At 36.1% G+C, this 26,827-nt stretch overlaps 3 protein-coding genes across 7 annotated transcripts; 1 reads left to right on the forward strand and 2 right to left on the reverse strand.

The window, feature by feature from the left end:
• LOC104883837 (cold-regulated 413 inner membrane protein 2, chloroplastic) lies at positions 1-5,708 on the forward strand. 4 transcript variants are annotated; one of them, XR_008967239.1, is made up of 9 exons: positions 1-334; positions 426-554; positions 1,214-1,309; positions 1,443-1,507; positions 1,993-2,062; positions 2,143-2,366; positions 3,094-3,651; positions 3,744-4,847; positions 5,222-5,708. XR_008967239.1 is itself a non-coding variant. In XM_010668400.4 (6 exons), the coding sequence occupies exons 1-6, from the start codon at positions 207-209 to the stop codon at positions 2,306-2,308; spliced, it is 654 nt and encodes a 217-aa protein (XP_010666702.1). In that variant the 5' UTR covers positions 2-206; the 3' UTR covers positions 2,309-2,480. The 4 variants fall into 4 exon arrangements, 1 of the variants encoding a protein (XP_010666702.1); XR_008967240.1 differs by having other exon boundaries at positions 3,615-3,651; XR_007268842.2 differs by lacking the exons at positions 3,094-3,651; positions 3,744-4,847.
• On the reverse strand, positions 3,091-5,229 carry LOC104883836 (PLASMODESMATA CALLOSE-BINDING PROTEIN 1). The gene is made up of 5 exons (XM_048634634.2): positions 5,091-5,229; positions 4,444-4,827; positions 3,973-4,263; positions 3,591-3,630; positions 3,091-3,515 (listed from the first exon to the last, which is right to left on the reverse strand). The coding sequence occupies exons 1-5, from the start codon at positions 5,143-5,145 to the stop codon at positions 3,281-3,283; spliced, it is 1,005 nt and encodes a 334-aa protein (XP_048490591.1). The 5' UTR covers positions 5,146-5,229; the 3' UTR covers positions 3,091-3,280.
• Positions 5,709-8,125: 2,417 nt separating the features above from the next.
• Positions 8,126-20,356, reverse strand: LOC104883838 (carboxyl-terminal-processing peptidase 1, chloroplastic). Of its 2 annotated transcripts, XM_010668401.4 has the most exons (12): positions 19,829-20,356; positions 17,428-17,547; positions 16,549-16,686; positions 14,283-14,387; positions 14,012-14,180; positions 11,868-11,944; positions 10,972-11,016; positions 9,936-10,016; positions 9,125-9,163; positions 8,985-9,047; positions 8,615-8,744; positions 8,126-8,515 (listed from the first exon to the last, which is right to left on the reverse strand). In XM_010668401.4, the coding sequence occupies exons 1-12, from the start codon at positions 20,240-20,242 to the stop codon at positions 8,460-8,462; spliced, it is 1,437 nt and encodes a 478-aa protein (XP_010666703.1). In that variant the 5' UTR covers positions 20,243-20,356; the 3' UTR covers positions 8,126-8,459. The 2 variants fall into 2 exon arrangements, with proteins under 2 accessions (XP_010666703.1, XP_019103003.1); XM_019247458.3 differs by lacking the exon at positions 19,829-20,356 and having other exon boundaries at positions 16,549-16,731.
• Positions 20,357-26,827: the final 6,471 nt, after the last annotated feature.

Raw genomic sequence — 26,827 nt, forward strand, 5'->3', positions numbered from 1 at the left:
TGTCGACATAACCGGATTGGCATTGGCAGTTTGGCACCCACATGAATCATGATACGTAGAAACTCACACAGCTTGACACTTCCCTAGTTGCTCATCCATCATCATTCATGAAACAAACTTTTGAAGTTTGAACTCGTTCTTCCAATTGCACACCTCCATCTCTCCACAGAACACACAAATCATCAACATACTCATACATATAAAAGATGCAGTGGCAATGTCTTTCTCTCTCCTCTCCTCCTCCCACTTTTTTACCAAATTCTCTCTCCTCTACTCTCCGACTTCGTCACTCTCATTTCGCTTCTCACTCCTCTATCAACTTTAATCAACTCAGGTATATTTCAGTTTTATCTGATTCTTTCTTCCATCTTTTCTTGTTGTTTGGATGTATCAAATTTCATTGCGTTGTTATTTTTTGTGCTTAGATTGCCGCTCAATTATCATAAATCGATGCCGAATCACAGCAGCCGACGATCGTCTAGAGTTGTTTGTCAAGCGTATTCTGCAATTCTCTCTCCTCGAAATCTTCCATGGATTTCTGCTGTTTCTACTGCGTAATCAACCTTTCTCCTTGCTTTCTCTATTTTTTCTTCTATCTAACACCAGAAAATGTATTTTTTTGTTATTAGAAGGAAAAATTGATTGTTAAAGTACTAATATGAAGTTATTGTTTATATTTTTGAGGAGTAAAATACAAAGAATATATTCTATTAGTTTTAGAAAGTGGAGCTTTGCAGTTTGCGGGCAATTGCAAGAGACTTTATTTTTCTGTAGGTTCCTCCTTCACTGTGGGAATTTTTCTAATTCCAAAATTTTGTTTGGAACACTAAACCACAAATGTTGTATATTGATTGATAAATGTTGTATATAGAATCATAGAAGTTATATGTGAAAAATCAGGTATCAAGATCGTTTGTTAGTTAAATTAGATGGTGAAATTTTATATACAACATTGTATATGTTCTGAGCCAAAATTGTTCAGCATAGTTTGGCTCTCAACTCTTGATTCAACTTTTTCAACTCGCCTTTGTGTTTTTCTGGCCTATTGCTAGATTTGCTTTGTGATTTGATTCTTATAATCTGCACTAGTTTTTATTAGTCTGTCTTAGATGTCTTATTCCATGTCATTGCTGCTTGGTAAAAACAAACTTTAATTCATGTATTTCTTTGTTTGAGCACCGCTCACCTAATCAAAGATGTCTGACCTGGTCAGGATTCTCATGCTTGTGAAGGGGACGGCGATAAATAGGTCCTTTCTTGTGCCTTTATTTGCTTTACAGGCACCTGCAAGTGTCATCTCATGGATGCAGTAAGTTCTTGAAACTCTGGGATTTTCTACAATGCATTGCTATTTATAATCTTGAGTACTTCAAGATCTTTCAGAAGATATTGATTAGTTTTGCTTGCTTTATGATTTTTACAATATAATTTTCATATTACAGGGGAGAATATGGTGCTTGGTCTGCTTTTCTGGCCCTCCTTGTTCGCCTCTTCTTCTTTATTCCAGGTAAGGGCCAAAAGCAATCAATCAATATCTCTTCCTCATTCTTAAGAAACTCAGGGATATGAAGGTTTAATGGTATATTGGTATATGATCTCAGCCACCCTCCCAAAACCCGGAAGGGAAGAAAATGAATGAAGTGTCTAAGCCTTGACATTTGAGAAATTCAAGTCTTCTCCTCTCCCTAGGAGAAAATGTTCGATTTTTAATGAAGTTATTGAGCTTTTCTTTTATCTATGTATTTTTTTCAGCTTTAGCATGTATCATGTCATGAGTCCTTATATGGTACTTCCTTTTGAATTTTCTACTCTACGGCTCCACCTCCTTGCCTATTCCCCTCCATTCAAATCCCCTAAGAAATATGAAAAAATCAAGAGACCGAAAATTATAGTTCCAAAATAGCCTAATGTATATAAAGTTGACAATTTGTAGGTTTCAAGGTCTTTATTTAAATATTTATTTGTTTTATAACTTATCTACATTGTGTCTAGGTGAGCTGGAGCTCCCTTTTGTTACATTAGTTCTGGTAATTGTTGCTCCACATCGCGCCTTGAACGTAAGGTATATGATAGAATGATTTGACACTTAGTATATCTGTACTTTTGACAACATATTCACGTTTATGATCCTACTATCGGCAGGGGGACACAGGCAGGAACCGTTATATCTTTAGTAATTGCAGCCTATTTGGCTTTCCTGCATTTTACAAAGGCTGGAGGTTTGCAGAAATCTTTTGATCAAGGTTCTATTGTTGCAACTTTAGCCATCATCTGCATCACCATTGTGCCATGTGTGCTATTAGTTTGATTCTAGTGTAGTTCAAATTTGTCGACGTCATGTATCTTGTTGAAGAATGTAAATGAAGGTACGTTTGAGAGTGCTAACTCTAAACCTTCTGCTGTATATAGCAGACAAATGGAGTCTATTGTAATTATTTTCTTAATTGTTACTATGAAGTAAAGGTTATTTTCTCCTGTTATTACATTTTACATACGTTACAATTTACATGCGATTGACTATTGCTTCAAGTGACCAGGGAAGCTTGTTATCTTGGTTGTGTACCTGCCAATGCTAATTGTCTTCGTTTGAGTGACATTTATTGAAGTTGGGAGCTATGATCCTGTGCTCTTGGCTTCTGGACTTAATTTAGGAAGCTGAAGTCATGAAACCTGAATTGGATTATCCTGTTGCACATGCAAGCTTAATTTATTTTAGGTTTGTTGCAGATTTTTCTGTCCACTATGTTCTTCCTGTACCCTTTATACTGTATATATATGGGACTATCTTTGTGGTACATGTACAAAACTTCCTTTGGGATGGGAAATTCATGGTTTTTTTCATTGTTTTTATGTTCAGTTTTTATTCTTTTTTCTTTTTTGTGCTGGTGCAGCATGGTTGCACTCTTTCATAGTACCTTAACAGGAAGAATTCATTATTTGAGCACCACGAATTTTATGATCAATTGTTTCTTTACTTTAAAATACATGCTACAGCCACATGAACCTCCTAAACAATTATTTTGGTTGACAGTGAAATAAAAGGTTACTATTTCTACAAGTATAAATTACTAAGAGAGTGATGTATGCATATAGATCAATCACTCAGCCTAAGAAGAACTATGTATTATGGAAGTCGTGAAGGAGTCTCCTGATAGAATTGACGACCTGAAAGCTGAAGCTCATCTGTCAAGAGTAGTGCCTCTGGACAACTTCGATTGTACAGTGAAGCTTGTGTATACTGCTTTGCACTGGAAAAAAAGTATATGCTTCCTATATTTTCTCATAATTGGTTTGCTAGTAGAATGTACATGATTATGCTTGTTGAACTGAAGAAGATAACCCATTCTTGAGAGGTAGCAGTGGCCATATTAGGGCTTCCTGTTGGCTCTGGCCCATACCCTGATGCTCCACCAAGAGGTGGAAAATTTTGATTTGATGGACTTGGTGGACTGAATGTGGTTGGTGGTGTCTGCATGGGCGGGGTTGGAGTTGTAGGTGGACTCATTGGCGTTGTGCTGTAAGAAGAATAAAAATTACAACTCTGCTTTTAATTGAGACATGAAAATTTGAAACTACGGTTGAATGCTTACCTCGTTGATCCTTTTGATGTATAGCGACAACTTCCAGAGCCTGCAATAGGAACAAGATATGGTTGGTACAATGTTATATATCTCCTTTTTCGGAATTATTTTTGCAAGACATTGATTACAGACACCACTTTCAATTCTTTTGCTCTGTTTCAGGCTCTCATTTCAAGTACTTCTCTTAGGACAAGCTGTTTCAGCCTCTCATTTCATATACTTCTCTCAGGACATGCAATGATGTTGGATTTCGAGATCTGAATATAAGTACGAACAATTTCTCTATCTATTCTATTTCATTGTGCCAGTATTCCTCCATGATAAAGAAAAAATATTTTGATCATTGACAATTTTCTCATATTATTATTTGTAAACTCGAAAGTGGGCTTACTTGGATCTGTGTTGACAAGCTGGGCAGTTCCTCCAAAATCACAGCTGGTTGGAGCTGGGTTCTTCTGGTAATAATCGTTGTAAGCATAAGAAGCATGATCCTTTACTGTGTTTGGATTGTAACAGCTTCCTCCTGATTGAAGTACAGAGCAGTCAGTTCCTCCATATCCACATGCATAATCCAAACCAACTTGCAGAGCCTTTTCTGAAGCACTTGGCTTTGCCACGCACCAAGGGCCTCCTCCTCCTCCCCCACCTCCTCCTCCTCCTCCTCCTCCTCCTCCCCCTCCTACTCCTCCCCCTCCTACTCCTCCCCCTCCTCCTGTGTTTCCTCCTCCACCTCCTGCATCTCCTCCTCCCCCTCCTACGTTTCCTCCGCCTCCAACTCCTCCTCCTCCCCCTACGTTTCCTCCTCCCCCTCCTGCGTCTCCACCTCCTCCTACGTTTCCTCCTCCCCCTCCTGCGTCTCCACCTCCTCCTCCTGCATCTCCACCTCCTCCTACGTTTCCTCCTCCCCCTCCTGCATCTCCACCTCCTCCTACGTTTCCTCCTCCCCCTCCTGCATCTCCACCTCCTCCTACGTTTCCTCCTCCCCCTCCTATGCCACCTCCCGATGGTGGTGTAGGATTCATGGGTGGTGTGGTTGTTGGTGTGGTCGGAGTTGTGGTTGGTATACTAGGTGGCATCGGAGTTGTAGAGGGAGTAGTTGTCGGGGTGGTGGTTGGAGTCGGATCAAAAGTTGGAACGTCATCCAATGTATTGTCTGGTGGAACATCTGTTGGAAAGGTGTCATGCATGATCATTGTTGGATAAGTGCTATATATCTGAGATTGTTTTGTTGCTTCAGCACTCGACCCTGAAAATGTTAAAATCATAGTGAGTTTTCATTTCTTTCTATTCGTATCTATATTCTTTTCTTAGGTCCTTTTTCTGGAAGTGGTTTCCTCTTCTACATATTATACCATATATGTCTAATTTGAGAGGATTTCTATCTCCTAGTGATTTATTATGTCCCTAATATGAAATATTCAAATAATATGTACACTGTACTATTAACAGTTTCCACACTAGAAAATAAAAATAAATATTACTACATAACTGTGAAACCAAATGCATCACCTGATTGAAGTACTAGCAAGAGAACTGATAGGCAACGAAGAAACATGAGAATCATCTTCTTGAACTCTAGTTTACTCTGTGTATGTGAAAAATATTTGGATTATCTTTCTTACGATTGTTAAATTTGTTAGAATGATGCAGCAGCAGCAGCAGCAGCAGCAGCAGTAACAGCAACAGTAGCAGCAAAGTCTTGCAAAATAACAGAAACCGTGATGATGTTTGTGTGTGCAAAGAAGAGTGTGTCATACTTGGCTTCATTTATTATAGAGGTTACAGTGAGAATCTTGATAGAATCAGTGCTTTTCCTGGCTGAAAAAGAGAGAGAAAGGAGTAGGGGAAAGGAATATAAGCAAAACTTGAAAGAGGAGGCAATGGTATTACTTGGAATTTGGAGATCGCAAGCTAAGTTCAGGTGGCATAAAAGGTAGAAAAGTTAACATGGGAATAAAAGGGAAGAAAAGATTGATCTGTTTGGGATTTGAATCTTTGTTTCTTTGGGTTTTTCCTATGTAAACTTGATGTACATGTTTTAGTTCATTCTGTCAACTTTGTTTTCTTTTTCTCTTGCTAAACTGTCATAGGACTAAATCAAAAGGTGGATATTGTTTATAACCTCTACATATCCTTTCTTTTTTACTTTTTGTTTTTCATAATTTTCTCTTCAAGAATAGCAAGTGGTACCAAATATGGGTTTTGTTTATAACTGCTTTAGGTGAGTATCTATACTAAATGTCTAAAGTGGCGACAATACTTTTTCAACTGTAGAACCACAGCAAGATGAAACTCTTCTTTCAACAGTTTTCACTTCTTTTGCTGTATAGATATGAATAAGCTCTGCCAAATCTAGATTTAGATTTCTACCCGGCACTGTAACCGTAGGATACACTCTAAGCTAATTGCTTCACTCCAAACTAAAATGAAAATTCTCTGAAATATCTAGCATATTAGAGTCCTGAATTTTCTAAAATGTGATAGTGTCACAAATCAAGGGCGGAAAATGTCCTTTTATATATGAAAAAGACAGTCGAGAAATATATTTTCATTGGCATAATAATACGAGAAATACAATAGGATCAAGAATATAGAAAGTATGGTAGTAAAATGATGAAAGTAATTGTACAAATACAATTACAAATTGATAGTATTTTTGATGGTCTGATGTGGAATACTAGGGAATAGGGATGGAGGTATTTTGTATCCCTATCTACCTTATCTGATTGCCATTTGAAGTGGATCATACTGCTAATATAATACTGAAACTATTAACAATTCTTTTGATGGGTTATAAAAGTTTTTACATGATTTTTGAGTGTGTGATACTGGACATGATAATTTTTTTTTTGAGGGGCTGGACATGATAATTTTTGAGTGTGTGATACTGGACATGATAATTTTTGAGAGTCATGTGTGATACTGAACATGATCTGTATTATTTTATTCTTCCTTTTGACTTTGAAATAGTAAATTTTTATATATTTTCCATAAGAAAATAAGAAAATAAATTTAGGCTAATTGAATATTGAAATTTTAGTACTATGTGCAAATTATTTAGTAATTGTAATTTAACTTAATAAATATCCTTGCACAAATGACGAAAGTGGGGGGAAGTTAGGGATGCTAGACAAGAATCGAACCCTTGTCAGTTGTCACATGGGTGGAAGGAGAGCTTCCAACCAACTAGAGACCAACCTTGATTCATAGCAAATTATTCCGTATTGACAACTTTGTATCCAACAATACCAATTTATACATATTTTTGTTTTCTTCCTTGGAATTTTGTCTTCAGAAAATTTCTAATGCATAATAAGCAAATTTTGAGCTAAGAAGTAGCGCCCGATATTACCAGCTAGAGACTAGTTTACTAAGACCCTGTTCTTTTGGATGAATTGAAGTAAATCTATTATAGAATAATAGCTCAACTGAACTAAAATGAAGTAAGCTAAGCTGAACTAAATTGAAAATATGCCCACAGACATGACATAAAACTATGATAGTACCTTCGTTTAGTGAAGGGCAAATAATTAACCAAATAATGATACAATAGTTGGAATGATTGATTCTAATAATAGAAGTATAGAACCTTCACCGAAATTTATAATAAACCAACCTTTCAAATATTCTTGAATAATGCAACCTTAATACCCTATTTGCTTGTAGTGAGTTAAAATGCCTTAAAACTTCTAAAACATTAACTCTTTACCATAGAAGTAGAGGTATGAAGGCAGGGGATGAGAAAAATGGACGAGTTAGAAAATGTGGCTTACCAAACAAAATGATTATTAGCACGTCAAAACCCACTAAAAGCAAATCCCAAAAAGTTGCGTGATTCAAGAATAATTAAAAAATTGATTTATTAAAAAATAATCGGTGAAAGCCCGTATTATTATAATCAATTGTTCCTATTTTTTATTATTTTGTCCTTCAAACCAAGATGTTTAACAATTTTAGTCTAAATTTCCCTATAAAATATCAATGGAAAATAATAGTCCTAATCAAAAAGTAATTGGCTATCGTAAATTATAACTCCATGATTGCATTTGGGGCACAGAGCATGAGCATCACAACCTTCCATGGTATTTTGCACAATACCAACTCAATTGTTGGTGCGACGTAGTTATTAACTTTGTCGGTTTATAGCATTCCCTTTTACAATCACTGTTTGCCAGTGTATCAATAGATAATTCTAGTATTCTACAACAAACAATTTTACAAACATATATAAGCACTCTTTTAAAAAAAAAAAACCATTTTTCCATTTCAATGCCCAAGAAGGAAGAGAGAGCTTCTCATAACAAGCTTAACTTGCTACATATCATTAGATGTTAATCACAAAGATGTCTTTGTTTACATGCAATTTTCTTTTTTCTAAATGGTAAGCAGAAGGAATCTAACCATACCTCAACTCTTATACTTAACTTAGTGTTTGCAGTTTAGGTGCTTGAAAGTAGGGGGAAAAGGTAAGGGGATCTTTATCCTAAACACCCTTTGTAAGATGCAAATTAGTTCGTCTGTATATATAAATGGTAACCAAGGGATTTAACCAAATAAGTAGGTATTATATTGCAGTCCAGATAGTTGTCAAAATCTTTCTATAAACACCAACTATGACAAGTAGATAAAAGACCTATAATACATGAATGTCATTTCTGCCGCCTCCGTCAATACTAAACCTAACACCATATTTGTATAAGAAAGCCAAACCAGGAAGCACTAAAATATTTTCAGCTCTTCATGGATACATGGCAGCTGTAGGTCAAAGAGATGAGCACTTTAAACAGTATCACGAGCGATATTTATCAGCGGATAGGCAATCAATAGATTCACAAGTAGATAGGAATGTTTCCAAGAAACAAAATAAGTATGTTTCAATCATCTTTGCTTTGAAAGATTGCAGGTTGAAAGATATTCTGTCACCTTGCTCCACCCTGAATTTACCAAGACCGCAGAGTGAGATCCTTCAGGTTAGGGCAAGATTAACCAAGTACAGCCAAAAGTTTATTAGCACAAAAAAAAAAAGGTCTCACGTGGGATGTTAGAGAAGTCTGGCTCAATTCCGTTTCCATTGATATCTGAGTGGCCAGGTGTTACATACTTCCCTACTGTGACTACTACACCAGATCCATCATGGAGCTCAAAAACTGATTGAATGAGACCCTGCGCATGACATATAACTTATAGTTATACACAAACATTGTTCAATCTTGCATATACGAACTGTCTAACCTCAATAACGCTATAATTTCCATAGTAAATCTAGAGACTCTAGGGTGTGTGTGTTTTACAAGGGCGGAAAGAATAAATAACCTTCCCTACAGGAAGAAGAGTAAAAGTAGACAGAGTGACAGCTGTGGAAAATCGAAAGGAAGAATAATTGCATAGAATTGAAATTCAGACCTTGCCATAAGTTTTCTCTCCAACAAGAACAGCTTTACAATTATCATGAAGAGCAGATGCAACCTGTGCTGATGCAAGAGTTAAGCAGCTTCGGAAAGGAATTCTTAACTATCTCAAGGTAATAACGATGAGGGGCTTACTATTTCACTTGCACTTGCAGTATTATGGTTCACCAAAACCTGCATAATCATAATTATTGCAGTCAACTGAGAAACAGAACATAAAAAAAGTCCATTTCCTTGAACCAACAAATCTTTGCTAAACACCATCTAAAAGAGCTTTTATAAGTATAAAGATGACCAATCAGACAATCAATCCACGACCACATGTTACATGAACTAGCAATCAAACAAGAAACTCAGGATATGTTGGGGCAAACAAACAAAATATTCATTGATTTTCTTTGCAAGGGGGCAAGAATCTTTTAGCACAATGAACTGGCTCAAAGGCCAGAACTTTTCAGACATGGTAAGAAAAGTTGCATCAGCAATTTCTTACAAGCTTATTAACATTCTTTCACTGAAGAACTATTACTACCAAGTTTACACATAATACAAAACCTTCCAATTTGCAGCATGCAATACCAAGCCACCGACATGAGTGACCATTTTCTATAGTCTATAGTGAACATGCCACAATAGCATCAACGTTTTTTACTAGGATACCCAACCCTAGACCAATCTGTTATAATCTGTGTTTTTCCTTTTCTTTCTCCTTTAAATCGTGCAACACAAGTGAAAATTACGAATTTCTGCATTATGATGCAATATGCTACAGAGAATAGCAGCCTTTGAGTGGGGGAGGGGTAGAGATGGCACAGAGGCCAACAATCTTACACTATCATGCTCTCAAGTTCTCAGTTTGTGGACATTGCTAAGAAAACTATCATAAAAACAAACATATATACTATGTAAATAAATCTCCCATCCATGCTTAGCTGAAAATTTATACCATGACAGGTGCTATGACCAGTGGTGCAGACTCTGACACCACCGCATTCTGGGACAGATCTCTTCCAGCAGTATAAATCACCTGTTGATAGGACACAGTGAGCAAGCAGAAAAATGGTTGTACACACAACTGACAAAAGGACCCAACGAATTTCAAATAGTGAACATTATATTGCCGGGAAATCCAGACTAAAAGAACTTCAACATTTCAAGGTCAAATGTATCAGGAATAGAATAAACCTAATAGGCCTACATCAAGCCATACGAAGACTAGTAAGCTAACAAAAGCAGTCTTTCTTCCAAAGTCCTTAAAATCTCAGTAGGAAGCAACATTTGTCTTTTTAAGGTGAGCAGACCCAAGAATTAAACCAAATGTCTCAATACTAATGGTGGCTTACTAGTTTGCATAAGCTATTTGATTCAATGAACTTAATTAAAACAAAAGGTAAGAGCAACTTAAAGATCATCGAACCTCAGGGTATAAGCTATGCAAAGAAAAATGTCTCAAGGCATTGGTTTGGACTTAGTTACCTCTTCTGGTATGCATTGCTCAACTCAAAATAAGAAAGAGCAAGCCAAATTATTCGCTAGGACATTGATACTTCACATATCATTATTAGTGGAGTATCAATGCAGTGACATGATATGTCAAAGTTCACAATCTTCATTGAGCAACAATAATATACTTCTGAATACGATCAACTTTCCAAGAACTCTGACTGAACTCTAAGACAATTGGCTAAATGCAGAAAGCAGAAATGATTGACGGGCAAGAAAATAAATTGGTTTTCATGTTAACACAACAGAAACTTGGTGCCTGTGCAATGGGGGGTTCTAAAATATCAATTGCATAAAGTACCGAGAGATCATAATTTGATAATGAGCACATGTAATGGATAGGCCACATACTCTCAACAGAACATTGACATTACGCCACATTCCAAGGTAAAAATGCAATCTAAGACAACAAAATAGGGAGAGAAGAAGAAAGAAGACAAAAGTGCATTTGGCAAGCATACATGGTAGCATCACCATACCGTTTCCCCCTTGTTCAGAAACAGCTTTGCAATCTCTATTCCGGCCTGCAAAGAAACAGCAAAAAACTCACTACATAGACAAGTGAAAGATTCCAATCTGAAATGAAAGAAGTGTATAATCTCCCATTTTGATTAACCCCCCCCCCCCCCCCCCAAAGCTTGATCAAAAGCACCACGAAGCATGGTCCTTGCGATTGGAATTCGGATAGAGAAAAGAGTGACACAGCTGAAGACAACTCAAGTGCGTCAGCAGGCAAGGAATCCCATAGTGCATTTCAAATTCAACAACTGACAAACATAGCCATGAATTCTTCTTTTGTCCGTCAGTTTAGCAGTCCACTTGATAGTGCAAGTGTTCTTCGCCAGCCTCAGCATTATTGTAATTGTAATATCATATACTCATCGATAACACCACAATGAATAGCTATGATACCAAAGAGGAGAATCACTAGCCTTCCTTGAGCAGGCCAACACAATCACAAGTTGTCTGGCAGATAGGTTAGAAATTCAACCAATTAGATTGAATTGTTCAAAGGAATATAAATTTCTCACAAAAAGCTCGGTTTCAGTTTTCTTGAGTGGTCTCCTACGTAAATCTCTTTGTAGATTTCTATACATTACTCCCGAAGAAAGAACCTCTGAAAGTAATGTACACTAGTGTACTGGTTCCGACATTAGAAGCAACAGAAGTATACCTTGTCATGAGTTGTTCGGTAAAGAACTAAAAGATGATGTCCAGAGAAGCTAATTCTAGGTACGGTAGGCCCAACCCAAGTACCCAACTACTTACAATCTTCATCCTACCAAAGCATTTCAGTCTCAAGAGAAACACAAACAGGAAATACCGCAATGAATTGTTTACAGATACTCATGAACATTGATACTGAGCCATATACCTGCACTAGGCCACCGTAATTGTCTCTGAGGTCCAGAACAAAGCATGAGGCACCAAGATCCTGCAGGCGCTTCATTGCTGCATAAGAATTTTCAAAAATCTATATGATTATAATCATCATAAATCGTAATTTATTTTTCATGGTGGATGATTCAAGAATCTAAAGTCAAGCTACAATTAGAATGGCTCAAAAGAAAGAAAAGCAACTCAAATTTTTGTGCGCCATAGTGTACCTCTAAGGTTGAAAAGAAAATCCTATAGGACAACGATTAGACCGGTGTTATCATATGTGTATGAGTGTTATTTAGGACCAATCATATTATGAAGATGGGGGTAGCAGAGATGCGCATGTAGAAATGGAAGTGAGAAACACCTTAAGAGATGTTTTTCAGGATGAAATATTCCGAAGAGGGTTTGCAGAGGATTAGATAATGGAGAGCAGGTTGCACCGTTGCGGTGCTCAGGGCATGTTAGACTTCAACTAGATGATGCACAGTGAAGGGTTGGGATATTGGAGATTTATAAGAAATTGGAGACTGAGGGACGCCAAAAGATGACTTAGATAAAGGAAGTTAGAAATGACACGAAAAAATCAAGTTTGCAGGAACAGATAGCAACTGAATAAAGAGGATGGAGGCAGATCATCTAAGTAGATGGCCAAAAGAGATAAAATTTTAACTTATGCAACCGACCCTAGCCATTGGGATTAAGGCTTTGACATAGTTGTTGTAGTTGCTGTTGTAATAATTCAAAATATCTGCTAACAAAAACATAGAACACATATGTTGTCAAATATAGCTTCCTATGTTGGAATAATTCAAACATTTGTGAGCAATGACAATATATAAAGTTCTTTCAAAAGAAGCATGTTTATCAAGGGAGTTTAAGGATAAAGCATTTACAGATTTGATAAGAAAGAGTTTTCTCAATAAGCTTCGCTACCAAAGCAACTATAAAATAAATATAGGGTTTTTTTTTCATATAAGAGTATAAGACTAACTAAAATAAGTTTTTTGCGGGGAAAGACCTAATAAAAAAAATTGGAGAGAAATACCAAATATGATACTTCAGTTGGCAATTTAGGGCCACTTCAAGAATTTCCAGCAAATAAGTCAACATTCCGATGGCAATTATTGTTTTATAGGACGCACCTTGGTTGAGCCTCGTTTTTCAAGCTCAAACCTTCAACCAATTGCTTCAATGATGAGGAAGAGGAATTAAACAAAATTGGGGTTTTATATTCTGTATAGGGGGGGGTATTGTGTAGAAAACGACAAAGAGAGTGAGAATTAGAGGGAGAAGCAAGGTCAACACCAAATTGTTGACTTCTTCACCAGAAATTCTTAAAGTGGTCTTAGGTTGCCAACTAAAAGTATCATATTTGTTCTTTCCCTCCAAAAAGAATTGTTAGGTCTTTCCCCACAAAAAACCTATTTTGTTTGGTCTTATATGACAAAAGAAAACCATAAAATAAGTAAATAATATTAGCATGGCTTAGACTTTAGCCCTGCTAAGAACAAAAGTACAGACTACTTATGTTGCTTTTGTCATAGAAAGGCCACAAACAAAAGCAAGGCTAAGAACTAAGAAGGCTTAATCTGGCACCAAGCCTTAAGTCGCACTGCCCATTCAGTCATGAGCATGAAGAGGATATCCCACAGATCTTTTTTAGGGTATTCGCACATGGAAATTGGGTGATGAATGCCTGAATAAATAAACAAATGACATGGCCAATTTGGCCCTCATTTTGTGGCCATATTGCAACTAAATTCATAGAAAGGCACACATAGGAGAGGACATTTTTTGCCAAATGCAATGAAGTTTTCAAATATGGTTATACATAACCAAAAATACATAAGGTATAATGAAATATAACCTGCCTTTCGAAAAAAAAAGAAATATAACCTGCTAGTACCAGTTGTTGGAGTATCTTTCTTAAATACAGTTAATTCTTCTAGGTTAAATACTTTCTATCATACCCTCCCCCCCCCCCATGCCACCCAAAAAAACAGGTATTTGAAAAGGCTAACTTGTACAGTGTACTTCCAAAGGTCTTACACGGACAGTCAAGCTAACAGTTTCTTAACACTAAAGTATTCATACTTGTACAGAATGTTTCCATCACAATCAACCAATGATAGTTACCTGTCACTATATCTTTTCTGGCCAGTGAATTAAACTCTTTTAGACGCACATATCCAACAGAGGTGGCACCATTATCAATTTGTTCCAACCGGCAGAACACTGGGGGTCTAGCGACTAGCTGTCTCTGAACTTTGACAGACTGAACTGGACCACAGTTGCCATGCTTGACCTACAAGTTTATTCTCATTACTCAGTAGGTTACATTAGGGATAAGACAGCCAAAGAAGGATTCAGACATTGCATTTACTGGGTTGATGTAGAATATCCCCACCTCGACTATTACAAATGTTTCACTGGGACCTTGCAACTTTGATGATACTTCAAATGCAGATTTTCCCCTCACATCCTCCCCATCAACAGACAAGATTTCATCACCCTGACAGAAAGATAGTGGAGAAAGTGATGGTTAAAATTCTCTGCTTTCCCACATTGAAATACTCTCTTCACCACAAACCAACACTGAAAAAATAAATAGGGAACCACTGGAAAGAAAGAAATCCTCCCTATAATTCTAACATTACAAACTACATAGTATAGTGCACTAGTGCTGAGTGATGACATACCTACACCCACCCTTATAATTGCAGAAACAATTTTTTAGAAACCTGAGTTGACAAAAACTGAAAAAAAAAGTAAAAAAAACCAATCAATGTAATAAAAGAAGAATACCCAAAATCAAATACAACACTGAGAGAAAGCGGAATGTAAAATGAAAAGAGGTATCCCATGTGGCTTGTATGTCCACAATATCTTATTCAATATAGACAAATGCAATTTAATCGTCCTCTTACTCCCTCAAGAGTATGTCAACTCGAAGTTTAACATGGTCCAATTAGAAAAACTCATCACCATGTAAGTTTATGTGACAGTTACAAGCCAATAACAAACCACATAAATTTCTAATAGAAAAATTAATAAGCCATGGAAATTGGCTACACACTCCACAATCATCCGATGTCTAAGGATTCAGGTATCAACCATCCTGTCTAGAATCTAGATTAAAGATAAATGCCAGGATGAACACTACTAATTCACAAAGAAGAAATTTTAATAACATCTATGTACTGTAATGAATCAACCTAAGGAGAGGGGCCCTCATGGTATTGAATTGTTAGTTAATAGTAACTGGAGAAATAACTAAGTTAGTAGTATCGATTTCTCCCAGATCTTTTCTTCTTTATGTTAATCTTCATGCTCTTCCCTTAGATTTACTGTCCAGATTTCAGATTCTCAATTCATCACAGGTACTTAATCTGTTCTCAAGATTGCAAAACCAAAGAAATTTCAAGAAAAAATGGACTTGAAATCAAAAAAGAGAAATTGAATGTTCCATTTTTGTGATTGTTCAAAGCTCGCAGGGCATAAACATGATTTACTTCGACTCGTCTGTATCTAGTTTTGGGTGCCTATTGAAGATTTTACACTATACATCAATAAAGTTTACTGTAGGTTATTCTTTGAGCTCATCTCCGCCACGTGGAACCTGAGGTAGATCTGAAGGATTAAGCTTCCAGCTCCGGATTAGAATTGCTTTCACTTTAGACAGTACTTCAGAATGGATAATATATATTGACATGAACTGAACAAAAGAGGCTTGTGTTTTCCAGTTAAGATATGCTTTTACCCATTTAACATACAGGGTGTCATTACGTACGAAGTTGGCCACATAAGTATCCTCACACAATTCTAGATGAATGCCCACATTACTTAAGTCTCTGGAGTTGCAAGGTCGCGTGTCTATTTGAATTAAGCAACTGGAAAATCAAAAAGTAATTGAACTTGAATGCTTTTCTTCGTTTTGGGGAAGCATAACAAAGAAAGAGAAGATCAAAGAGGAAAGAAATATAGCAACAAGGCTCTCTGTTAAGTGCAGCTACTTTCAAAACTTAAAGAGAGACCACCACAACCTCATGTACGCAACTACACAAGTAACACAACCACACAAGTAGGTAGTTCTTCATTTCTCTTATGTCTGGATCAATAATAACTTTCAGCGTGTTACTCAATCTATTGCTTAAAAAACATTTTGTAAGCGAAATTGTAAGATCAAACTAATTAAGGATGTGTTCTTAACCTAAATTGAACTTGTCTCAACTTTTCTTAACTTACTCTAGTTGTGTAGTGATCTTGTGTATTTATGTCACTTATCACCGTGAGAATAGAACACCCCTCCCCCCTACCGCAAAAGCCCTTTGAACAGTTGTTTGCCACAAACCCTCTCTATACCTTATGCAAGATATATTTTTCAAACCTCATCCAACAAGTCCTGCCATTTGAACACAAGACTATCAAGTTTAACTGCTACAATAAGTTACTCTGTTCTGAGACCATGTTAAGCAACAGAAGCTCAAATTTTACGCTAATGAATAGAGACCCATGATGATTGATACCACAATCAAAAGCCTAATGATTGATATATTATGCTAGTTACTTTAGTAAACCATAAATTCTAAGAGCAACTCTAAAAGCATAATGATAAAGATATAAGTACATTGAAAGTTGAAACAGATCAAAAGACAGCATGTTGTTCCAGTTACCTGTCTAATTCCTGCAGTATTAGCAGGACCATCCAGTACCAGTCCAAGCACCTTAAGTTTAAAACTTCCATTGCTGTCAGGCATCTCCCTGAGATTTATTCCGATACCAGTCATGTCATATCTCGCCATCTTCGAGAACTTTCATTCATAAACAATTCACATGCCATGGGAAAAAAATAAGAACTATAACACGCGTGAGTTAAACCTTGTGACCAGACCAATAGAACTGCAAACCATAATAAAAAAGTTGTCATCTAAAAATGCATGCAGCAGTCAATCTGACATTGTTTACAGCCATGGGAAAAAAATAAGAACTACAACACGCGTGAGTTAAACCTTGTGACCAGACCAATAGAACTGCAAAGCATAATAAAAAAGTTGTCATCTAAAAATGCATGTAGCAGTCAATCTGACATTGTTTACAGCATTGGATAATATTAACCATGCAAGCAAACAGGTGCTACATATATAATCTTGGAGAGCCGGACAAATGACAAGAGAAAAAGATTATGCAAGCAAAAGTTAAACAATCAGCAACCAAGTGAACTTGCATATAAAAGGAGGTAAGGTCTTAATTGTATTGTGATCCAGCACACCAAACACTGCTTGGTGCTACATATTGCAACGTGTCCAGCTGCTATTTCCAAACTTATCAGAATTGTGAAACCAGTCCTTAGACACTAAATAGACAGTAAATTTTAGAAGCAACACCACTTCCTATGCTTCAATTTGACTGTTGGAGTTGACAAAATGTGTATATTGGAAGTGCTTAAAAATCACCAATTGTAGCATTTTTAAGTGGATTTTGAACTTGAAAACTAGGACTTTAAAGTGAAACAGAGAGAGGAGTATAAAAACATCATCCTTAAACTTGATTACCTCTTCTGGCGATAAAAAACGTGTGTAAGGATCTCCTAAGCTTGCCAGCATTTTTTGGACGATATTATGAGCCTTGGATCTAGTCTTAATGGAGCTACTCAATATATCTTCCTTCTTGTGCTGTACAAAAGATAATACATATGCTTTAGAAAGAGCATGTAAAAACAGAAAAAACTGACAATGTTATACATAAAGAAAATTGCTAATCGCACTATTTTCCAAACAATTTACAACTACGATTAGCATCAATGAAATCTCTAGTCTTTGAGAAGATCTAGGTAAATTAAAGTTGCTCACAGCATAATCAGGTAATCAGGTGCAAAAGGGCGATATCATGTCATTCACATGTAAAATTCTTGAAGCATGCACATTTACTCAATATGCAAAAAAAAACAAGATGATGTTTATTAAGGTGGAACTGAGACCCCCTCCCCTACCCAAATACAAACAAAAAAAAAATAGAAACACTCACACACGCATGGACGCTTAGTTTTATACTGTGAAGGCAATCCATACATTAACAAGTAGCAACCCCGCCAAAGGAATTTATCACAAAAAAGGCAATGCTAAATCAAAAGTTTCTTGTTTAAGTACTAGTTGAAGTCAATCTACTATAAGTGATCAACATTAACCCTCGCATCTGATGACATGTCCTTTTATTTTGTCCTTAGATCTTTTGTTTTTCTAAAATAAAAAGGAAAAGGCATCAAGAGTCCAGCTATGCCCCCTCTTCTATAAAAAGACCCAACTATTAATTAACTCGGAATAATCCCAAGTCCCAATTTTGATTAGGTGTCTTCGTGGAAAGGGTCAATATGGCACATTTAAAGTGGGATAAAAATAATTACTAGATAAGCACAATATCAAAAGACAGCATTTTAGTCAAATATAGACAAGATAACTAATTGGTGATTTGTTGTAAGAGTGATCCTTGTTCAAAACCAAGGCCATGACCATGGAACTCATATTTGAATGAGTTACAATAAGCTGACACAGATAGAACACTTGGAACTGAAATCGACCTCAAAAAAAGTTCCAGGATCCGTACACTTGGAACTCATATATCTACATAAGCAATCTAACTAAAAAATTAAAGTTCCAGGATTCCAATTTGTATTTCATGAGAAGACAAAAAAGAGGAAATAGATGATGTATTTTGGTATGGTCTGTATTCAGTCACAGCCTGCCCGTTTGCTGTTAGGTCGGATAATGCCACCAGTCAAGGGAGCTGCTATTCCCCTAAATGAAACGAATGTTCTTCAATCATTTACAGTGAGTTCGCACTTCTCTTGGTGGAAAGAAGAAGGAAACTAGAAGCCTATAAGGAAAATAAATCTGGATAGAGATCAAGTTACTTAAGGGATTAAAGAAATTAAGGGAAGGAATAGCCAGCTATGAAGAAGCCCTTGGCCCCAAGGGATATAGGGTTTTGAGGAGTCAAACTCAAGGAAAATGGCAATGATCCTCATTGCGACGCTGTCAGGCTTGCACCCTGAATGAAATAGGGAGGCTAACCTGGTCACTTGGGGGGAACGCAGGCCTAGAAGTAGCACAACATGACTCCACCATTTCTAGATCCTAAGGTACAAAGATATATTGCGTATGTTCAAACAAAAATGGAGATGAAGCCCCTAGGACTCTACCACAAAGGATGCAATTTACATATTTGAATTTGATCACAACACCATAATCGCTAGTACAGTCTGCTAGCACCCACAAGTTACAGTGAGTGTATGTCAGTTAAAGAGCGCTTACCTCCAGTCCTTCTCTTACACTATAGGTCAACTTTTTTTCTAGGATGAAGCAGCAATGCAAAAAAATAGTAGTTTGAAGTTCGAGATATATGGCATGAATTTATCAGTTCTTAAAAAACAAGATTCTTTTACGACTATCATCTCATAACGAGTATCCTTTCCATTTTGTTTGTTTTAACTTGACTGTCCTGAATACTGACTACCCATCTCTTTATACATTTAATGCAATTTCACAGCTAAAGTTCAAAAAAAAAAAAAACGTTTTCACTGATCCTAGTCGAATTTTCCACTAAGAATTATTTTTGTCTTATATTCGATAACCTTTATAATTGTTTGGAGGAGTAAACTTTCAATAAGTTTGTCAAAAGTTGAATTCAAGGTTAATGCTACCCATGAAATTAATCACAACTCAATGAACAAATTACTTGCAAATAATAGTTCAAGTTTTCTTCTACATTTGAACTACAATTATGAAAACGAATGACTAACACTCTCTCAAATCTGGTTCACTACTCAATTTCTTACACCAAAAAAAATAACAATAACTGCAAAATCATGCTAGTACATCAGCAAGTAAACAAAAGCAATAGAAATCAATAGTCATAACCAAGTAAAACGAAGTGAAAAAACGATAAAAAAGACTATACCAGCCACGACTCAGGCGACCAGCGATCACGGCCAGTGTAAAGGAAGCTGTCATTAACAATCTCCCAAGCTTCCTCCACAATACCTTCATTTGTCACCATATTGGGCGCAGATAATCCTAATTGAGCCACCAATTCATCCTCCCGACAATCCTCGACAGACGAAGACGAAGACGAAGATGAAGAAGGTTGACGAAAAGGAGGAGAATCAGCAGCAATTGAAAGAGGAGAAGGTAATTGGAGGGTGAAGGAGAGTGCAGCAGCTATGGAAGCAGAAACTAGAGAATTTTTTGAGCAATTGAGAAGAGAGTTGATGTAACTGTTGTTGTTGTTGTTGTTGTAGGTTCTTCCATTGTTATTGTTGATGTTGGCAAAGATGTTGCAGGGTTTTGGTGAAGTGAGGAAGAGGGAGCTCATCTCATCTCCTTGATGAGTGATAAATCTAGATTCTAGTAGTAACCAGTAACGTGTACGTTCAACTGTTCAAGTGGAGTGTGTGGAAGTTGGACTGTCTTTTGGGTTGTTCTCACTTCGCATCGTGTAGCTGAACTTATTTGAGCTTCTTAGATTTTTAGCCATAATCGTCAACAACTACCTAATATATATCATTTTTTATAAACAACTACCTAATATATATCATTTTTTATAAACAACTACCTAATATATATCACTTTTCATAAACAACTACCTAATATAAACTTTTTCTTATACAACTACCTAAGTTAATAATTCCGTCAACGTAACACTATCAAAGACGTTAACTTTTAAAATTTCTGTCACATGGGGCCCACCTTTTCTAATTTTCCACCTTTTTTTTAGTATTTCCCTCCTAAAACTATCTAAGGCATTATAAAATCCTCGAAAATCTGACATTATTGTCAATACTGGGCCAAAATTTAAGTTCCCCTTCCTTTATTCACTCAAGGTTTATAATTCTTCAAGTAAGTTCCCCCTCCTTTACCTTTTGATATTAGGGTTTATGGAATAGTGTTTTTGGTAAAAAATTTAATGTCATTGGTGATATAATTGAGGAATTGTACTGATTTTATTTGAAATTAGGGTTTTTATAAATTGGGGGATTTGTTAATTATGATAAATTTCTGTTTTTTGGCTAATTATTTTTTAATTTGTTGGATTCAAAGAATGGGTAGCACATCAACAGGTCTGTCCAATCGAGTTCTTCCCAAAATTTGCAAATGTAAGATTGGTGTGGCAACTCTAACATCATGGACCAGTGATAATCCTGGGTGGAAATTTATAACTTGCAAGTTTTATGATCGCATTAGAAAGATCAGGCATGGCTGTGATGTGTGGGAGTGGGTTGATGAACATCAAGAGGAATGGCAAAGGGTGTTGATTAATCAACTATTGTTGGAGAAGAAGCTACTTGGTAGTGATGTTGAAGTACTGAAAGCTGAGGTTCATAAACTGGAACAACAAAGGATGAAGTTTGCTAAGGAGAATGAGAGATTGGTGAAGAAACTGAAGGCATGCAGCAGGGAGAAGAGAGGAAGTGAGGGTGGAAGGATTTACATTTTCTATGAATTTGTTTGCTTTGTTTTCCGTAATTTGGCATGGATTATGATGAAGAAGTTTGATGCATAAGATGCAGCAAATTAGGTAGGATTAATCAACTGTTGTACTAGGCATGTTATCAACTGTTGTGAACTTGGAATGGTTAATCAATTGTTGTTGTTGTTGTTGTAAGCATGTAATGGTTTCTTTTTCTTCAATCAAAATGTACATTACTCAAAAAAAATCCAACAATACAATAGGATGATGAGCATGTTAATGCTAAAAATTGCTCTAACATGCATTACATTAAGTTATGTTCTTAATCCAACAGTAGCCAAAACAAATGGTGTACCTACTAAATTGTTTCAATAATCTTTGCCAAAACATTAGGAACTACTTAACCATTCTTTTAACAAAAACAAATTACACTTGCCAAGCAGACTTTTAGCAGGCCCCTTTACAATTTTTTCAAGTTTAGGCTTCTTGACAGCTCCCTTTTTGGCAGCAACTTGTGAGGATTTTTCATCTTGTTGCTTCTCTTTACTTGGTTGCTTCTTCAACCTCTGTTGTCCAGCTTTTAGTTGATTTGATCCTTGGCTTCTTTGTGTCCAAGGTGGGATGGAGTTGGTGTTTGGTTGAACTGGGCTACTTGACCACCTTGATGTTCCATGCCCATGGGGTTACTAATGCATTCAGCTTCATAAACCTAACACAATACATAAACATATCAAACACATTCATGTTGAGAAAAAGTTTATATATAAACAAAATGTATGGTAAGTAGATTACCTTCCTTCTTACTTTGGCCTCCTTTCTACCCCTTTGAGCAACTGTCCAAGGATCCATGTTAAATGGTCTACCTCCCTTAGATTTTTCCTTTGGAGGAGCTGGAAGGTTGTTGCACTTGGTCCTGTAGTGGCCCAACTGACCATAATTACCACATTGGTTCTGCCTCTTAGGCCTCTTAACATAAGTGATTTGCTTGTCTTGTTTTTCATCTGCTTTTTTTTTCTTTTCTTAAGAGAAGGTCTGTCTGGCATCTTCCTGATTGGTGGAGGTAATGGATGAGGGAATTCAGTGGCTTCCCATTGATTCATTCCAGGCATAGGTTTTATATAAAGATCATATGCTTGCATATATTTCTCTCTGCTATAAAAGGGGTCCACATAGTCCTCTGGTTTCCCCCTAATTCTGAGTATGCAAGCATATGAATGTATGCAAGGAATCCCTGTCATATCCCACTTGTTACATGAACAAGACATATCTCCTAAGTTAACTACAAATTTATCATGCTGGTAATCAACTTCCCACTCCCCTACTCTGGAAGGCACCATCACACACTGCTTAGCTTATTCTTTCACCCAACTGAAAACCTTATCAACAAAAGGCATAAACCTCCCATTATAGCTTTGAACCTCATCCTATTTCTCTGTATTTCTTTTCATCACATACCTTCTTATCCATTTAAGGCATGTGATGATTGGTTTGTCCTTTGCTTCCTTGATTACTGAGTTAAAAGTCTCAAAAAGGTTGTTAAGCAACAAATTTGACTTTGACCTAGTAAGGAAGGCATGTCTAGCCCAATATTTGGGAGGAATTGCAGCAAAGTAGTTATATGCATCTTGGGAGAGGAACTTGATAGCCTCCATTTCAGCTATGAAAGTAAACTAACAACAACTAACAACATTCAACCAACAGATAACTTAATCAATACAATTATCAAGAATAAAATATACTATGAACTAAACTTAATACATAAAGACTAACCCTTGAACTTGTCCTAGCTGCTCTCCAAAATGACTCTTTGAATGTTGTACCAGAAAATTGAAGCTTGAAGTTTGCCCAAATGTGTCTTACACAAAATCTGACCTCAGCATTTGGGCAAACTGTTTCAACAGCATCAATTAATCCCTTGCAACAATAAGTTAGAAATAGGTCAGCAAAATATATAAAGTAACAACATTAGGTTAAAAAAAGAAGTTTAATTGCTCACCTTTTGTCTGTCAGACATAACAGTCAATCCCTCTCCATTGTGGAATCCGATGTTATTGATCAAATGCTCCAAGAACCATCTCCAACTTTGCTTATCTTCAACCTCAACAACAGCCCATGTCACTGGAAATATGTTGTTGTTACCATCCTTAGCCACTGCTGCCAATATCATGCCAAGGTATGCTCCCTTGAGATGACATCCATCAATACTAATAAGAGGTTTGCAACCCTCTATAAATCCTAGCTTACAAGCCTCCATGCACACATACATTCTCTGAAATGTTGGAGGTGGATTTTGTGCTCCAGTCACTGTTACAAGGGCTGATGATCCTGGGTTGTATTTCAGGATTGCACTAGCATAATCATACACCCTTTTGTACTGATCAGATGCATCACCATATATGCTTAGCTTAGCCCTAGCCCTTGCAAACCAAGCTCTATGGTACCCAATTGTGACCCCTTGTGTCAGTGAACACCTTATTATGAATTTTTTTAGCCTCTCACCTTGGTCATCTCTGAAGTAATTTATATACTTCTCTGCCAACCACTCAGATAACACCTTACTATTTGCATCAACATGACCACAAGTATGCTAAGGTCTAGACTTTTTATTTGCATTGTGATCTCCCTTGGCAAATTCACTGCATACACCTTAAACTTACACTTATCTTCATCATCACACACACACTTCACAATCTTCCCATGCTGCTTGTCCCATGGAAGCTACACTTATACTTGCAATGAGCTGTCAGTCTCTTAGAAGAATTATGAAGCAAATAGTAGTCATAAGTGTTCTCAATAGCATGAAACTTAAGTGCTTTTCTCAGTACATAAACATCCCTGAACTTCAGCCCCTTTGTCAAGTTAATTCTCTTCTTGAAGTCAACTTCTGTGTTGAATGTAGGGTATGGATCCACTTCATCATCAGACCCTTGTAAACTCCTCAGCTCATCAGAATCATACTCATGCTCCTCAATTGAGTTTATGTCACACTCTTCCTCAACAGCCTTACTCCCAACATCACCCCTATCAACAGGCTCACCCTCCTTGGACTTTTCTGTTTCCAAACCTGCTAGAAATTAATGGGGAAACTTAGTATGCGCCTGTGGAAATTAATGGGGTTAAGAGGTTTCCTATTCAGGGAATGAAACTTCAATATTGGACTTCAACCATAAACATTGATAGTTTAAGAGAAGTTGTAGTGAAGCAAATGCAATATACAATGCAGGGCAACATTTGGCCAATTTCAGTGTATGGTTTATGCTAAAGGGAAATACATTAAGTGATGGGAGAGTGAAGATTGAAGGTGAGAGGGAAATTAATTTGCCGGTTGATAGTGCAGATAGATGGAATAGGGTAACTGTTTGGGTTTTGGAGGAGCCCAAGGTGTTAACAGGGCCAAAACCAAGGAGCAAATATGTGAGTTGGGCTCCAACTAGAAGGTAGGTTCAAGTATCAGGCTTAGTACCTCCAACAAATAGCCTAAGCCTAACTATACCAACCAGTCAACCAAGAAACCCACCCAAGTCTCAAATTCAACCAAAATAAATGTAACACCCCCAAATTTCTCCACTTTAAAAACTTATACTTTTGTAAAATACTTGGAGAAACTTAAGGGTATTACCACCAAATATAAATATATTTTGGCAATACTATAACTTGATACACAAAATATGCAGCGAAAACTTCTAACTTTATTTATAAAAATAATATTATTATCCAAAAACCACAATACTAATATGAAAAGTCTAAAGACTACTAAAATAGTGATCTAATTCTAATGATCCCAAAAGGTTCCTCCCATGCATCATGAATCATCAATAGACCTGCAAACTACTCCCGTAAGGAAAGTAGGGCAAGCCAAAACAAATAGGAAATACGAGTCAGTTGAAATACTGAGTACAATTACGTGCAAGACTTGTAAACTTGTAAATATATAATTCACATACTTTCATAAACATGCTTTATTTCACAATTTAGTATAACAAAGATAAGATCAATCCATTATTAAATTCACGTTAACACCAAAAATATATCTCCTTTAATAATTCCATTAAAAGTGGAAAATAATAATATATAGAACTTAACTTAAACCCCTTTCCTTGATCGCGGATCCTAAGTGTGCACACCCCCAAGCTAGTATACCTTTATGAATACAAAGACATCGGAGTAACCTTAATGCCAACTAGTGGACTTGGAAGAACCCTTCTTGAACAAAGCCAAGGGTAATTGTAATAAGAATAATGTAGGGGGTAAACCTTCCTTTAATTCAAATAAAGAATTATGATAAACAAACTTAATTATAGGGAATTAAAAAAAGATAATTTAAACTTTTAAAACTAAAACTCATGCTAATGTTTTTGAGTTACTCAAAGCCACTGATTTGCAAAAGTGGATTCCTTCATAAAAAAATGGATTATACATGCAAACTAATTTTTTTTATTTACTTTTCTAAAACAAACAAAATAATATTTGGTTGGTTTAGCATATCTACGAGTCAAGCAAGCAAAGAAAATACAAGCTTTAATTTTATCTAGCCTAAATAATAAGAAGGTTTGATTAAACCAATTGCATATACCAATTCATATAATTTATACTAAACACACATAACTAATGTATACATAATAATTAAAGATCAAGCCACGTAAACGTACCTTGATAATTCACGAAACAAGAAAATCAACTAGTAAGGGAATGTTCACGAACGAAATCCTCCTATTAATTATAAACTAGTTCTAATCAAAACGATGAACAATATATGAACTCTAAAAGAAAATTATGCTAACTAACTAATTATAGACATGATTCATGCTCAAACAATTAACATGTTTTTTATAAAACTCAAAAAGATCAAAAACTAGGAATTAAAACAACTTTAAAAAAAATGAGACTTACAAAACCTCCCGCTAAAACTCCTCGGTGAAAACTAAAACTACTCAAGAGACCACTCACTTTAGGGAAAACTTTATAAGGAACTCTCAATATTTTTTTGGTGAAGAGAAAGTGAAGGATTAGAGGGGTATTTATAGTGTAAACTAGGGTAGAAAAGAGGTAAATTTTCCTAAATTATTAAAATTAGGGCAAAAGAAATTTTTTTTAAAAATAAAATTTGCAACATTACAAAGCTGCCGTGCAGCAGCTGTGTAATGCAGCAAAAAAATTTGTTTCATTTTTTTTAAAATAACTCTTCCTTTATTTGTAAAAATTCTTTCCTAAAATCAATTTTGTTTGATTTTAAAGAGATTGTTAAATCTTCCCAAATCAATTAAAATCCCATACTTTCTAACTCAATATAAATCTCATAAAATCTGATTTTATAAGATTTAACAAAATATTTTAAATATTTAAATTTTCGGTTTTATTTAAAAGAATCGATTTTTCAAAACAACACTTATAAAAAATCCGAAATTCACATACTAAAATGTATAATCTAATTTTATTACCCAAAAATGAATTCTGGATTTTATAAATTATTTATCAAATATTTGTTTAAAT

Source organism: Beta vulgaris, chromosome 8 (assembly GCF_026745355.1).
Source record: "Beta vulgaris subsp. vulgaris cultivar EL10 chromosome 8, EL10.2, whole genome shotgun sequence".
Taxonomy (NCBI): Eukaryota; Viridiplantae; Streptophyta; class Magnoliopsida; order Caryophyllales; family Amaranthaceae; genus Beta; species Beta vulgaris.